Here is a 13658-nt window from a genome sequence, read left to right on the forward strand (position 1 = left end):
CAACAGCTGGCTCCTTAGGGTAGGGGTTAACACGAAAATATCAACATTTCATCTAATCAAAACTAAATAATTAAAAAAAAATGCGTTTGCCGGGAGTCGAACCCGGGTCTATTGCTTGGAAGGCAATTATCCTAACCGTTGGACTACAAACGCTGGTGATGGAAGTTTTGTAAATGTTTAAATATTTTACTTACTATTTAGGGAGGTCAAGAAGGAAGATGCTAATTGGTGTGATTTGGTCAAATGACGTGTTGATCTGTGTGGAAGTACCACAAATTTATTGGGTCTGAGCGGGAGTCAAACTTCAAGATACTAATGTAAATTACAACTTTATCTCTGTATATTTATGTGTTAGAAAAAGATAAAATATAGTAATTGGTAAATTACAATTTTACTTGTTCTTTAATTTTTATCCGTAATTTTTTTTTTAATTTTACTCTTTCCATTTAAAAAATTAGCATTTTTTTATTATAATCAAATTTTCAAATGTTTTTTTTATGATTAATTAATTAAACAATTTTGTGGTACCTTAAATGGGATTAACGGATATACAAATCAATTGAAAAAAAAAACTAGATAAAACATGTGAACAAAATAAAAAAAATTATCAGACATATTTTCTCAAATATGAGAATTAAATCCTGTAAAATAAAATAATCAAGATTGAAAATTACGAATTAAATGAATATTAAAATTTTAATTTAGTCATAATTATATATAAAATATGATTATTGGTTTAAAAGAAGTTAAATTTTAATTTAAAATTAACAAAAATAGTTTCTTCCCCTAAACTTACGTATGATTTAGATTATTCTATCCAATAAATCCAATGCCTATCTCTTAACATTTTTAAACTAACATAATATACTCTTATCTTCGTAAGGGTGACTGGACTTATTTAGTGTTTTTTAATAAAAAATAAATAATGTAATGCATATTTAATTTATTAAATTCATTTGTATGATATATCAAAAACATGTTTATATGTTTTATAAATGTTAATGTTTCTTATTCTTTTGAACAATCTAGATGGGTATTTTGTAACCAATTTGTGACTACATTAAATTGATCAGTCAAATTCAAAACTAAATAATATTTCAAACGACTTCAGAATTATTATCCAAGTTAGTCTTGGAAACAATAAATATTATTTTGATATAGTCTAATTTGAATAATAAAAAAGAAATAAGAGACATAATTATCAAAATTGTATATATTAAAGTTGCTAAATCTTTTTTTGTATTTGAATTATGGTGATATCACTAATAATAAAGATGAAGATAAATGTATGTGAATCAATTATCAAATAATTCACAAAAATAACTAATTAATGAAGAATGACATTAAGTTTAATGAATTTAAATTTATTTTTTATTCTCATAAATATGATACATAGATTCAAAGATTCATAATGAAAATATATTTCATATTATAGAGTATTACACATGTTTAAAACATTATTAATTTTTTCTAACATATTTTCGATATATTTATTATGTTAAAGAATTACCTATATTTAAAGTATTATTTCTTTTACATATTTTTTTTCTTTTTATGAATTCTAATTACTTAGTCATATAATAAAATTAATTTAGATAAATATATTATAGTTTTATTTCTTAAATTAATGTTATTTAAAATAATATATTTTTATTAATAATAAAATATAAAAACAACCGTGATAAAATAATGTTGTCTTAAAAAATTATCAATAAAAAAATATATTTATCATTTTTATATTAAATAATAATATAAATATTTTATTATTAAATATTATTTATCCTTTTAGTTAAAAAATAAATTGATTTTATATGATAAAATCTAACATTAATAATATGGACATAAATGTAGGACCTAGAGAGAGAATATATTAATATAATAGAGAAATGGATTAATTTAAGGAGAAGAGTTTTTTCTTTATTTTATAAAATTTTATCAAGTTCTGCTCAATTTTTTTAAAATCATTTTCTTTATCTAAAAGCCTTGTACTCTATCCTTCTCCAGATTCTCTCTAAACTTTTTCTCAACTGAGCTAGTGGATTTCCAAATAGGTGGTGTACAAACGTCCAGGGTCTTAACGAGTGAAAGTGGTGTGAGCCTTTAAGGTTTACACAAAGTAGAAGTGAAGGAAAAATGTAAGTTGTTAAAAGAGAAGGGAGGGGCCATGTGTGATTAAATGAAATTAGAAATAAAATTGAACATGGAAAAGGTTGGAGTGTTACGTATGCTATAGAAATTCTTTCGGTTTTAGTTCAGTTTTGTGATTTTGTATGCTATATAATAATATATTATATAAAGTTATCATAATTGTTATTTGATTGGTATTCTTATAATATTATTTTATGATATTAGTTATGGAGTTACAGTGGTGTTGTGATATTTTAAATAGATGACGTATAATATATTTAATATAAGGATTAGAGAAGTGTAATATCCGTTTTTATATATAAATCTTTTGAAATATAATTAAATATTATATTATAGAAAGTTAAGGCAAATTAGGATAATATAATAAGAAGTTTGTTTTGGGGAATCTATATAGAAACTGAATAAACTATAAAAGTATAAAATAAATAAAGTAAATAGTTTTAATGTTGGAAAACTTATTTATTTAGTGTTAATTAAATGGTGGTTTAGATTTTATGATGATATTATGTACTTAATTAAATTAATTTTATTTGTGGGGATGTATTATTTTACAAGAAATTGTAGAGTTTTGTGGTGTGATCGAGATAACATGACAATATTGTCTATTTGAGATGATTTTCAGTTTAGTGTTATGTTGTTTGATTGACAGAGTGTAATGTATGTTTATATATTTGGATTGTGTGACTTGAAAGAACATGACTGTGAATTAGAATGATGTAATTGAATATGATTTGGAAATCTCAGGGTGAGATGATTGGAAGTGGTTGTAGATGTTTTGTTGTCTTGTATAAATGTATGGAGCTTTGAAATGGTAAGTCTATCCCTACACTCTAAGCACTGTTCATGCTCAAATAGAGAAGAACGGTGTGAGTGGTGAGAGTAGAGGGAGGTCCTCATCTATAGTTTTAGAGTTTAGACATAGACTGGTGTGAGGATTTACCTTGCATAGTGTTGAGGAGGACCAACTGAACTATGCAAGTGCAAAGACGACCAATAGTTCAACAATTATACAAATCCGGATGAGTCGTGTTGAGTACTTAATGCATGGTTTGAATGGATATTTTTTGATTGTTTTTTATATGTAACTAAAAATGATGATATTGATGGATTATACTATATGTATGTTGCTTGTTTATCTAGTTCACCCTTACTTCTTTATTCTGTGCTGTTGAGGAGGTACCCCTGGAACAAGCACTGGAGGACGCCGACGCTGCACCTTAGACTCCTTAGGATTCATCTTAGTTATCTTATGTTATTTTGAAATACTTCTTAGGTTATTTTGAAATACTTCGTTATAATTAAAAGTTTTAAATTAGGCAATACTGAATGAGTAATCATGTACCTAATCTCAAGTTCACTCCTAACTATTCTCCTTTATTATAACATGTGGACACCTATATTATATGATTGTGTTTAATATATATTTGGGATGTCACAATAAAACTTCGTATACAATTTTAAATAATTATATTTAAAATAGAATAAATTAAAATATTATATTTAATAATTTATTTTAAAGGTTGAAAAAATATATTTGCAATAAAAAAGCTATACTACTTAATATTATTATTTTTGTTTTATTTAATAGATCCTTTCACAAGTTTAAAAAATATATTTGTAATAAAAAGATAGTATTTCTTAATATTATAACTTTTGTTTTACATTTTCTAATTCATTTTTTACTATTTTCAACTTCAAAATATAACAACTTATAATTTTAGTAAGTTCAAAATAAAAGATAAAAACTATGATATTAATTACTTTAAAATATATCAATAATTTATTTATATTGTCACTAGATGAGTATAACAAAAAACCATTAAATAAATCTAGCAATTAGACGAGTGCATTCATATATTAATGAGATGAGTTTAACAACAAAAAGTAGACAAGTCATTTCATTAATTGATTAAACAAATATAATAAAAATTATCAAACGAGTCAATTTAAACAGTAAACATTAATCGAGTTTGTCCATACAATTAGATAAGTATAATAAAAATCATTAAATGAAACATTATATACATTTGTTACACGAATCTAAAAATATTCATTACGGAAGTCTATCAACATATCCTCTCATATGTAACAATACATATTAGAGCAATATATCTATACACTGATTTGTATTTATAATAGCATAGTCTATTCGGTATATTTTTAAAGAGTTTAATTTATATTTTTTTATACGTCATATCTTTGTACTTTTACAAAATTTACTAAATATATTTTTATATTTACTAATTTTTTTAATTTATAAATAATTTTTCAAGTCGATTTTATTTAAAATTTAATAATAAACATTATAATATTATTATTTTTTCTCAACCTCTAAATATATTGTAATATGATATATATTAAAATATTTTTAATATTAAATATATTTAAATATTTTTAATATAATATATATTTATTTTCTTAAAAAATCATCATAAACACACGTTTAAAACTAGTTTTTGTAAAAAAAAAATACTTATCATTCTCTATAATTTTCTTCTGCAATTCAGTAACACGGTTATTTTTACTCTATATATTTTACTGTTTAATCATCTTCATTTTTTTCTGGTCGTAAAACATTGTACACAGGACTTGGATTTGTTTCCAGAATATGTATATATAGAAGAAGACCAAAAGAACCAATCCCACGTGACAGTTTCATATGTACACATAACAGCCCCTGCGACACCGACATCCATGGCAGACCATATTAATAACTACATTTATTTTTGGGCTTACTTTTGTACACACACGTATATATATATATATATATATATATATATATATATATATATATATATATATATATATATATATATATATATAAACTTAACTACATAGTTTATTTTGATGGTTTTATTATTTAATTTTGTTTTCACATTTATTATCGTTATTTTTGCATATTTTTTCAATCTAATAGTGTAACAAAATATCTACAAGTTTACGTAAAATGATGTGATTTTATCATTTCTAACCAATATTAATATTATTTTATTACTATAACACGATAGTATAAAAATAAATGAAACTCTATTTATTTATAGTTTTTCATGGCTTTTCTTTTCAGACTCACTTCTACTCTTACTCTTTGATATAGTTAGAAATTGTAGAGATTATTTTGACCAAAGCTAAGAGTGGAATTAGAAAAATAAAATAAATAAGTGAAGTATATGAATTACGGTGAAGGGTCACTCTCTCTAGCGAGCCAAAGACAAGGGCAATACTAATTATAATGGATGATAGAGAGTAATTGTGATGATGATTGATAACGATAACGCCCTATTATGGTAATAAAGCAAGTTATTACCTACACAAGCATTGACAGCGGAAGCAAGTCTGGAAGATATATACTTATAGAAATATTGGTTAGTGTATTTACTTTGTTTATTTGAAGAGAATAAGAACACACCCTTTGTTTTATACTCTGATTTCTATCACTTTCATTGCTTACGTGTGGTCTTTAAAAAAATTAATATAATTTTCCTACCATGATTATGCCACCGGAAATATTTATATTAGATACTCGTGTGCATATATCGTTTCATAAGATTTCAAGATCTAATCTTTTCTTAACAAGTCGTGTAAGAAAAATAAAATTTGGTTGAGTAATCCTTCGTTCTTTTTCTTTTTTGAAATTTGATTGGAAATAATCTAACTTTTATCATAATACATGTAAAGAATGATATGTTTAATAAACAACCAATCTTGTTAAAATAAATTCTAATAATGGTTTTGATATCATGTTAAAAGGGAAATTGTAAATCTAACTCAATCTCACAAAAATTGATTTGTAAAATGAGATTTGCACCCACTTATATACTATAAATTAACTTTATTTATAGTCTATGTAGAATTCTAATGCACCTTTTATGCCAAGATATATACATTTTGAACATAAAACTAAACATTGATGAGTGGTGATAGCGAATAGAACAATATGTTTAACAAACAATAAATCTCACTAGAATAATATTTAACTTTGATACCATGTTAAGAAGTGAACTTTAAACTTTAACTTAACCTCTCAAAATTGGTTTGTAAGATGAGATTTGTACGCACTTATATACTATAAATTAATCTTATTTTAGTTGATGTAAAACCTCCAACAATCCAAATTGTATTTTTCCAATTATTAATCGATTAAATTTTTCTTATAAAAAAAATAAGTAAAAAGTAAAAAAATACTTGCAAAAATAATTTTATATGACAACTTATTATGTTAGTTATAATTCATCCGATAAAATCAGTGATGTGCTAACATAACTGTAAATAATATAAAAATTTATATGTTAATTATCACTAGAACCCACGTAAAATTTGACTAGCCATAATTTAAATTTTACTTTTTTATATTTTATTTAAATTTTATTTTAATTTATAAAATATATTTTTTAATTATTTATGAATATATCCAGATGTCCGACGATTTTAAAATATGTATAAATATTTTTTAAATCCGTATCCGGTATCTGAATAATAAATTTATAAAAAGAAATTTTTTTTATATTAAGAATCAAATAGTAAACACTGTTGGCATTGGATCTGACATGCTCTCATTTCTATTTCCACCACCTCCTTAATAATATTTTGTGTGCGGAGTAATATTTTCCACTACCACTTCACATAATAATTTCCCTAAAACACAATCATAATTATCCTTGCTTCTAGGTTTGTTCCACACACCTATCCATGCATTTATGATATAAACAGGAAATTAGGAATATGAAATAAATCTCCAACCTCTCATCAAATCATCCAACTCAAACTCAATAGAAAAATAAGTATAACCTCAAACATTAGATAATTGTGACATCAACAAGAACACCATGGAAATCATGAGATAGCAGAGTAAAGCAATAATACATACTAAAAATAAAGTAGAATAATAAAAACTTATGCTTTTGATTAATCTAAAAGCTAAAATAACGGTTCACATAACTAGTTCTGGGTAGCATTCACCTTCAATAAATTATCATATTGACTTTATTAGAAATTTCATAAAGTCTCTATGCAGATTTAGTTTCTGCTATAATATTGAGACTCTACCTATATGGAAAAAAGCTCAATAATCAATCACATCAAAGGGTTTCAGAATACTTCATACTGATTTTTTTTTCTACAACTTTTTCTCTGCACGCGTGACCCTACGCTTTTCACCCAATGCGCGTGACAAGATATTAGCATTTCATTTCCAAATAGGTAGCAGAACAAGATTTGTTGAAGTTTATTTAACACAGATATAGAACACTTTCATTTTTGCCAAATAAATAAATAAATAAATAAATAAAAAGAGCACACATTTGTAGTTACCCTTTCAGACAGCAAAAATATGGATCCATTTAATTTTCGTTTTGTTTTTCCTTTTTAATTTTTTTTTCAGATTAGATTCGTTTCGTTCCCGAGTCTTCAGCTCACTGGGCATTGTCTCTACCGTGTGCATCCACTTCCCACTCGTCAAATCTTCTTCTTCTTCTTCCTTCTTTCTTTCGTCTTAAGTAAATTCACCGAACAGTTCCCACCTCAAATCACCCAAATCCACATCAGAACCCAGTTTTCTCACACCCAGAATCTTTCTTGGTCTTTTTCTTGAATTCAAGCACAAAGTTTGGGTCTTTTTCAGCTCTGGTTGAATCCCCATTGAAGGGCAGGCGTCTGGGTGTTAGTCTGCATGCCAGTTTTCGCCCAAGTTTGAAGCTTTTTCCCATTCTGCTGCGACCCAATTGATGGGACTCTAATGGGTTCCTTGGAATCTGGGATCCCATTGAAGAAGGGGAGCTTGTTTGGTACTCAGTTTACTAGAAAAGAGAAGAATCCTTTTTCTCACAGGTTCAGATCGAGCTTTTCGAGGTTGCTCTTTAAGAAGCTCGATTACTTGCAATGGATTTGTACGGTGGTGGTGTTTCTGTGCTTGGTCGTTGTGTTCCAAATGTTTCTGCCAGGGTCGGTTGTGGAAAACTCCGATGATGAGTCCTTGAAAGCTGTGAGAATGCGGTCTGATAATTTGTTCCATTATGGAGAAATTCAGAAGGTTGTGTTGGACATTGGGGAGGATGCCCTTCTTTTGCCAATGATTTTGGAGAAATTTAGGAGAGGTGGTGGTGAGGGCATGGATGCGGGTTTGTTTAACCACACAGCGCAACATTTTGGATACAGGAAGCCTCAGCTTGCATTGGTTAGTTTAACCATTTTCAAATACTTTTTTATCCATTGGTGTTTTTAGGTTGTGCATGTGGTTCACTTCAGCATGGTTTTTATTAATGGGGGTAGGTTTACATCAATTTGGAACTGTTGAAGTTAGAGTCAAGTTTGTTGTTAAGTAATTTTTAGTGCTGTATGAGTTTTTCGGTATGGTTGATCTATGAAAATTTATTTCTCTATTGATGTGATTTTGATTTCTTTTGAAGGTGTTTGGAGAACTGTTGGTTGATTCTCACCAATTACTTATGGTAACAGTTGCAACTGCTTTGCAAGAGATTGGCTATGAAATCCAGGTACTCCGTTTACAGTTTGTTCTCGGCATTTTATATTGTAAAATTGTTTAGGGAAATTACAATGAATGGGGAGCCAGCTAAATCATCAATGTCTCTCTGAGTGCACTAGTGCTGGATGAATGTGGTGCTTTGTTTCTGGAAGAGCTGGAGAGTATGTCGAATTATAGGAAAAGTGTTAGTTTGTTGTATCTGTGTTTACTTGACTATTGGCTTCAACTTTCAAATGCCTCATAGAATCTTGGCAATCACGTATTTGAAAATCGAAGCAGGCTTACGGGTTTAAAAATGTAGATTGACGTCCTTAAGAGAATTGTGACTAGTCAAAGTGAGGCTAAATTATTAAGATGTTTTGCCGACATCATTTTTAACATTTATTTTCAATCAATTTTATGTTTATTTTAGCCCAGGTACTCTCTATGTTTTGCAGGTCTTTTCACTTGAAGATGGACCAGGGCATAATGTGTGGAGAAAGTTAGGAGTTCCCATTTCTATCGTCAGAACTTGTGATAAGCGAAACAACACTGTGGACTGGCTAAAGTATGATTGTTCTTCTAATTTTACTTCTGGACTAAGCGATTTGTATGCTGATAACAAAAAAGAATTTTGAATAGTTTAATAATTGAAATGTGTGGAAATCCGAATCAAATAGCAACTTAGGCTGATAAAATAACTGTTTCTTTAATCTTTTTGATGTTTGTATATCTTGTCAACATTGAAGCTAATGTCTGTTTCCTCCCAGCTATGATGGTATAATTGTGAGCTCTCTGGAAGCCAAAGGTGCCTTTTCATGGTATGATACTTGATTGTTGTTTCCTGAATCCCTTGCTGCCTTTGCATCCATGAATTGTATTTGAGGTTTCTGGCACGGATATCCTTTCAAGTAACACGAATGATTTTATTTTGTACAGCTTTTTGCAGGAACCTTTCAAGTCCATCCCTCTTATATGGATTGTTCATGAAAATGCTCTTGCTTATCGATCAAGGCAATATACCACTAATGGGCAGATAGAATTTTTGAACGATTGGGGAAGAGTTTTCAATCGTTCAACAGTTGTTGTCTTTCCAAACTATGCTTTGCCGGTAATATGTATGGGCCAAATTATTTATTTAATGTTTGATACACTGAAATCATACCTGTGACATATGATTATTTTGTAATTCCACAGATGATTTACTCCACATTTGATGCTGGAAATTTTTTCGTTATTCCTGGTTCCCCTGCTGAAGCATTAGAAGCAGAAGCATTTATGGCCTTACATAAAGATAATATGCGTGTCAATATGGGCTATGACCCCGAAGATGTGATTATTGCAATTGTGAGCAGTCAATTTCTGTACAAGGGCATGTGGTTGGGGCATGCCATTGTTTTAAGGGCTTTAGAACCACTTGTGACAGATTTCCCTATTAACAAAGATAATGCCAGTGCAAGACTACGAATCATTGTTCATAGTAGAGAATTAACAAATAATTACAGTGTGGCTCTTGAGGTATATACCCACCTTATCTTTGATTTTTGGCTAAATAATTTGAAGTTTTCTCATCTTGTACTCTGTTACACTAGACCATGGCGCATAGCTTGAAATACCCAAGAGGTATTATAGAGCACATAGCTGGAGATTTGAATGCCGATTCCGTACTTGGTATAGCAGATGTAGTGGTATATGGATCCCTTCTTGAAGAACATTGTTTTCCAGAGATTTTGATCAAGGCTATGTCCTTTGAGAAACCAATTATTGCTCCAGATGTTCCCATGATCAGAAAATATGTAAGTTTGCACTCTAATCTTTTTACGTTAGCCATATCATGGGTCTAGATTACTGGTTGTTACTTTTATCAATCTTTAATTTGAAGTGTCCTCCAATAATCCAGACTAGTTATTTCTTTTTTACTTTTACAATAACTCCCCTGCATCTAAAATGAAGAGTTAAAGTTTCTCATATCTTGTATTTCTGTGGAGAGTGCTGACTATCTTGTTGACATTAACTAGGTTGATGACAGGGTGAATGGCTATCTTTTCCCAAGGGATAATATCAGAGCTCTGAGACAAATTTTATTGGAAGTGATCTCAAATGGGAAAATCTCACCCTTGGCTCGTAACATTGCCTCTATAGGGAGGAACACTGCAAAGAATCTTATGGTTTCAGAAGCAATTGATGGATATGCATCTTTACTTCAGAATATTCTCAGGCTTCCATCAGAGGTTACTCCACCCAAGGCTGTTTCAGATATTCCCCCCAATGTTAAAGAACAGTGGCAATGGCATTTATTTGAAGCTGTTCCGAATATGACATATAGTAATAGGACATTAAGAAGTAGCATGTTTTTGGATAAATATGAGGGCCAGTGGAATCATTCTCATAAAAATAGATCCACTACGACAGTTGCAGCAAATGATATATTTGTATATAGCATATGGGAAGAAGAAAGATATACTCAACTGGCTCTTACCAAAAAAAGAAGGGAGGAGGAAGAGGTGAGATCAAGGAATGCTCTAATTTATAGAAGAGAAATGCTATTTCTTTCTAAAACATCAAATAACTTTCCTAGTACTCGTTATCAATGAAACACCAAGTGTTCAAATTTCTTGAGGATTATTTGGAAGAATGATTAGGGGAATTTAGGATTATTCTTTATAAAATTTGGGTATTAAATCTTTGATGACTTTCATTTCTGGTGAGTTAAGCTTTTAACTCGTGTCGAGTTTTAATGCAGTTGAAGGATAGAACAGAGCAGTTTCATGGAACATGGGAGGATGTATATAAAAATGCTAAGAGGGCTGATAGAGCAAAGAATGATTTACATGAAAGAGATGATGGAGAGCTTGAGCGTACAGGACAATCACTATGCATTTATGAACCCTATTTTGGGGAAGGATCCTGGTCTTTTCTACATAAGAAAACTCTTTATCGAGGAGTTGGCCTAGTAAGTTGGGTGTTTTTGTATTATATTGTATTCTAATATTAGTCCACTTTTACCAGTGATTATAACACTTGATTTTCTGGTCTTGTGTATGGAAAAAGGCTTTATTTGGAGAAACCTTAAGAGGGATCTTTAGACACCCCTTGTATTCATATGCAATGATAATAATGCCCCAAATATTCTGTAATAGTACTTAGTGCTTTCTCTTCTGAAAAATATAGTGATTAGCTTCTTATTTCAATCTGATGCTATGAATGTGCTGGATGTTTGCAGTCCGGTAAAGGTCGTAGACCAGGGAAAGATGATGTTGACGCTCCTTCTCGTCTTCCACTGCTTAATAATGGTTACTATCGTGATTTACTCGGCGAACATGGAGCCTTCTTTGCAATTGCAAACAGGATTGACCGGTTACACAGAAATGCTTGGATTGGATTTCAGTCTTGGAGAGCAACAGCAAAGAAGGTATAAATGATTGTTTTTTTTTCCATATCTCATTTCTTTGGGCATATGCCTCTTGATATCCTTTTCCATCTGTCAATATATTTGTCTGTTTAGAGGAATGTGTGTAAGGCTGAAAGATCGAAAGGTGACTTGAATGGAAATGATAAATTGGATTTCTCAAATCTGTCTCTTGTTCTTGCTTCTTGACATCTATTGTGGGGTTTTAACAGGCATCTTTGTCCGAAACTGCTGAAAATTCATTATTGAATGCCATCCAATCCAAAAGGTATGGGGATGCACTATACTTTTGGGTTCGCATGGATATGGATTCACGAAACCCTTTGCAAAAGGACTTTTGGTCATTTTGTGACGCCATTAATGCAGGAAATTGCAAGTATGGTCTCTTAAATCCATTCTGTTTTATCTTGACTACATGAAAGCTTGAGTCTTTAGACCCTTGCTTTCATTTTCTTTTACATTTTTAAAGATGTTGCTTGATTTTCTATACATTTGTGTTTGAGCGAAGGTTTGCTTTCTCAAAAGCCATGAGGAGAATGTATGGGTTAAAAGACGATGTGGATTCTTTGCCACCAATGTCCGTAGATGGTGATACATGGTCTGTCATGCAGAGTTGGGCTCTGCCCACTAGATCCTTTTTGGAGTTTGTAATGTTCTCCAGGTATAAACTAAGTTCATTTCGCAAAATAAGAAAATTGATCTTTGTAACTTGTTTGAGAGTTAGATAACTGATGTAAACCACAATTTGTGCAGAATGTTTGTGGATGCAATGGATGCACAGATGTATGATGAACACCATTCAACAGGACACTGTCCTTTGAGTTTGTCAAAAGTAATTTTCTTCCTCAAAGGATCAAGTATATTATATCGTTGCTACTTATTTTTGCCCCCACTTGTGTAAAAACATGGATGAAATAAAATTGCAGGATAAGCATTGTTATTCACGGCTTCTGGAGCTTCTTGTTAATGTGTGGGCATACCACAGTGCAAGGAGAATGGTGTATGTGGACCCTGAGACTGGTCTAATGCAGGAACAACACAAGTTCAAGAGCCGCAGGGGTCAGATGTGGATCAAATGGTTCTCATACAGCACCCTTAAGAGCATGGATGAGGACTTGGCAGAACTATCAGATTCTGAGGATCCTAAGAGGCATTGGTTGTGGCCTTCAACGGGTGAAGTATTCTGGCAAGGTGTATACGAGAGAGAGAGAAGTTTAAGGCACAAAGAGAAGGAAAAGAGAAAGCAAAAAAGCATAGAAAAACAGAACAGAATGAGGAAACGTCATCGCCAACAAGTGATAGGGAAATATATCAAGCCCCCACCAGACGAGGAAAGCTCTAATTCATCCATGCTTGCAGCAACAGCATGATGATCATTTTAAAACCATTGTTTTGAGCAGTGTTCCTCGGAAAAAAAAAATCATTTTTTTTTCTTCTTTGTGTAATATTTATTTGATTTTGCTTAACATAACTGTGGTTTTGGTTCAGAAAGGATGCATATTTCTGTTAAGGGTGTTGAGGGTACGTGAGAGTATGCATCCTTCTGCTCATTCCTACTTATAAATAGCTAATGTGTAAAGTAAGTATCTTTTGTTTTTTGACTTACTCTGTAATTCTATTCTTTCATGATGATAAATTCTTTTA

The 13658-nt window shown here is 30.3% G+C and overlaps 1 protein-coding gene and 1 non-coding gene across 2 annotated transcripts; one reads left to right on the forward strand and one right to left on the reverse strand.

Moving 5' to 3' along the window:
* Positions 1 to 81: 81 nt before the first annotated feature.
* On the reverse strand, positions 82 to 153 carry TRNAG-UCC (transfer RNA glycine (anticodon UCC)). The gene has a single exon. It is a non-coding gene; the product is annotated as a tRNA-Gly (tRNA).
* Positions 154 to 7441: 7288 nt separating this feature from the next.
* Positions 7442 to 13658, forward strand: LOC124825022 (uncharacterized). Its single transcript, XM_088098965.1, has 14 exons — positions 7442 to 8317; positions 8550 to 8636; positions 9064 to 9173; positions 9376 to 9426; positions 9545 to 9716; positions 9803 to 10123; positions 10198 to 10401; positions 10624 to 11109; positions 11349 to 11558; positions 11829 to 12017; positions 12227 to 12390; positions 12523 to 12675; positions 12768 to 12846; positions 12941 to 13658. Exons 1-14 carry the CDS (start codon positions 7880 to 7882, stop codon positions 13382 to 13384), a joined length of 3108 nt encoding a protein of 1035 aa, XP_087955091.1. The 5' UTR covers positions 7442 to 7879; the 3' UTR covers positions 13385 to 13658.

The sequence above is a fragment of the Vigna umbellata genome, chromosome 9 (assembly GCF_029865625.1).
Source record: "Vigna umbellata cultivar VRB3 chromosome 9, Vumbellata_1.0, whole genome shotgun sequence".
Taxonomy (NCBI): domain Eukaryota; kingdom Viridiplantae; phylum Streptophyta; class Magnoliopsida; order Fabales; family Fabaceae; genus Vigna; species Vigna umbellata.

Coding starts and splice junctions, on each gene's coding strand:
- LOC124825022 (XM_088098965.1), top strand. CDS start 7,880: ATGGGTTCCTTGGAATCTGGGATCCCATTGAAGAAGGGGAGCTTGTTT. Junction 9,174..9,375: donor AACACTGTGGACTGGCTAAA/GTATGATTGTTC, acceptor GTTTCCTCCCAG/CTATGATGGTATAATTGTGA. Junction 11,559..11,828: donor TTTATCGAGGAGTTGGCCTA/GTAAGTTGGGTG, acceptor GGATGTTTGCAG/TCCGGTAAAGGTCGTAGACC.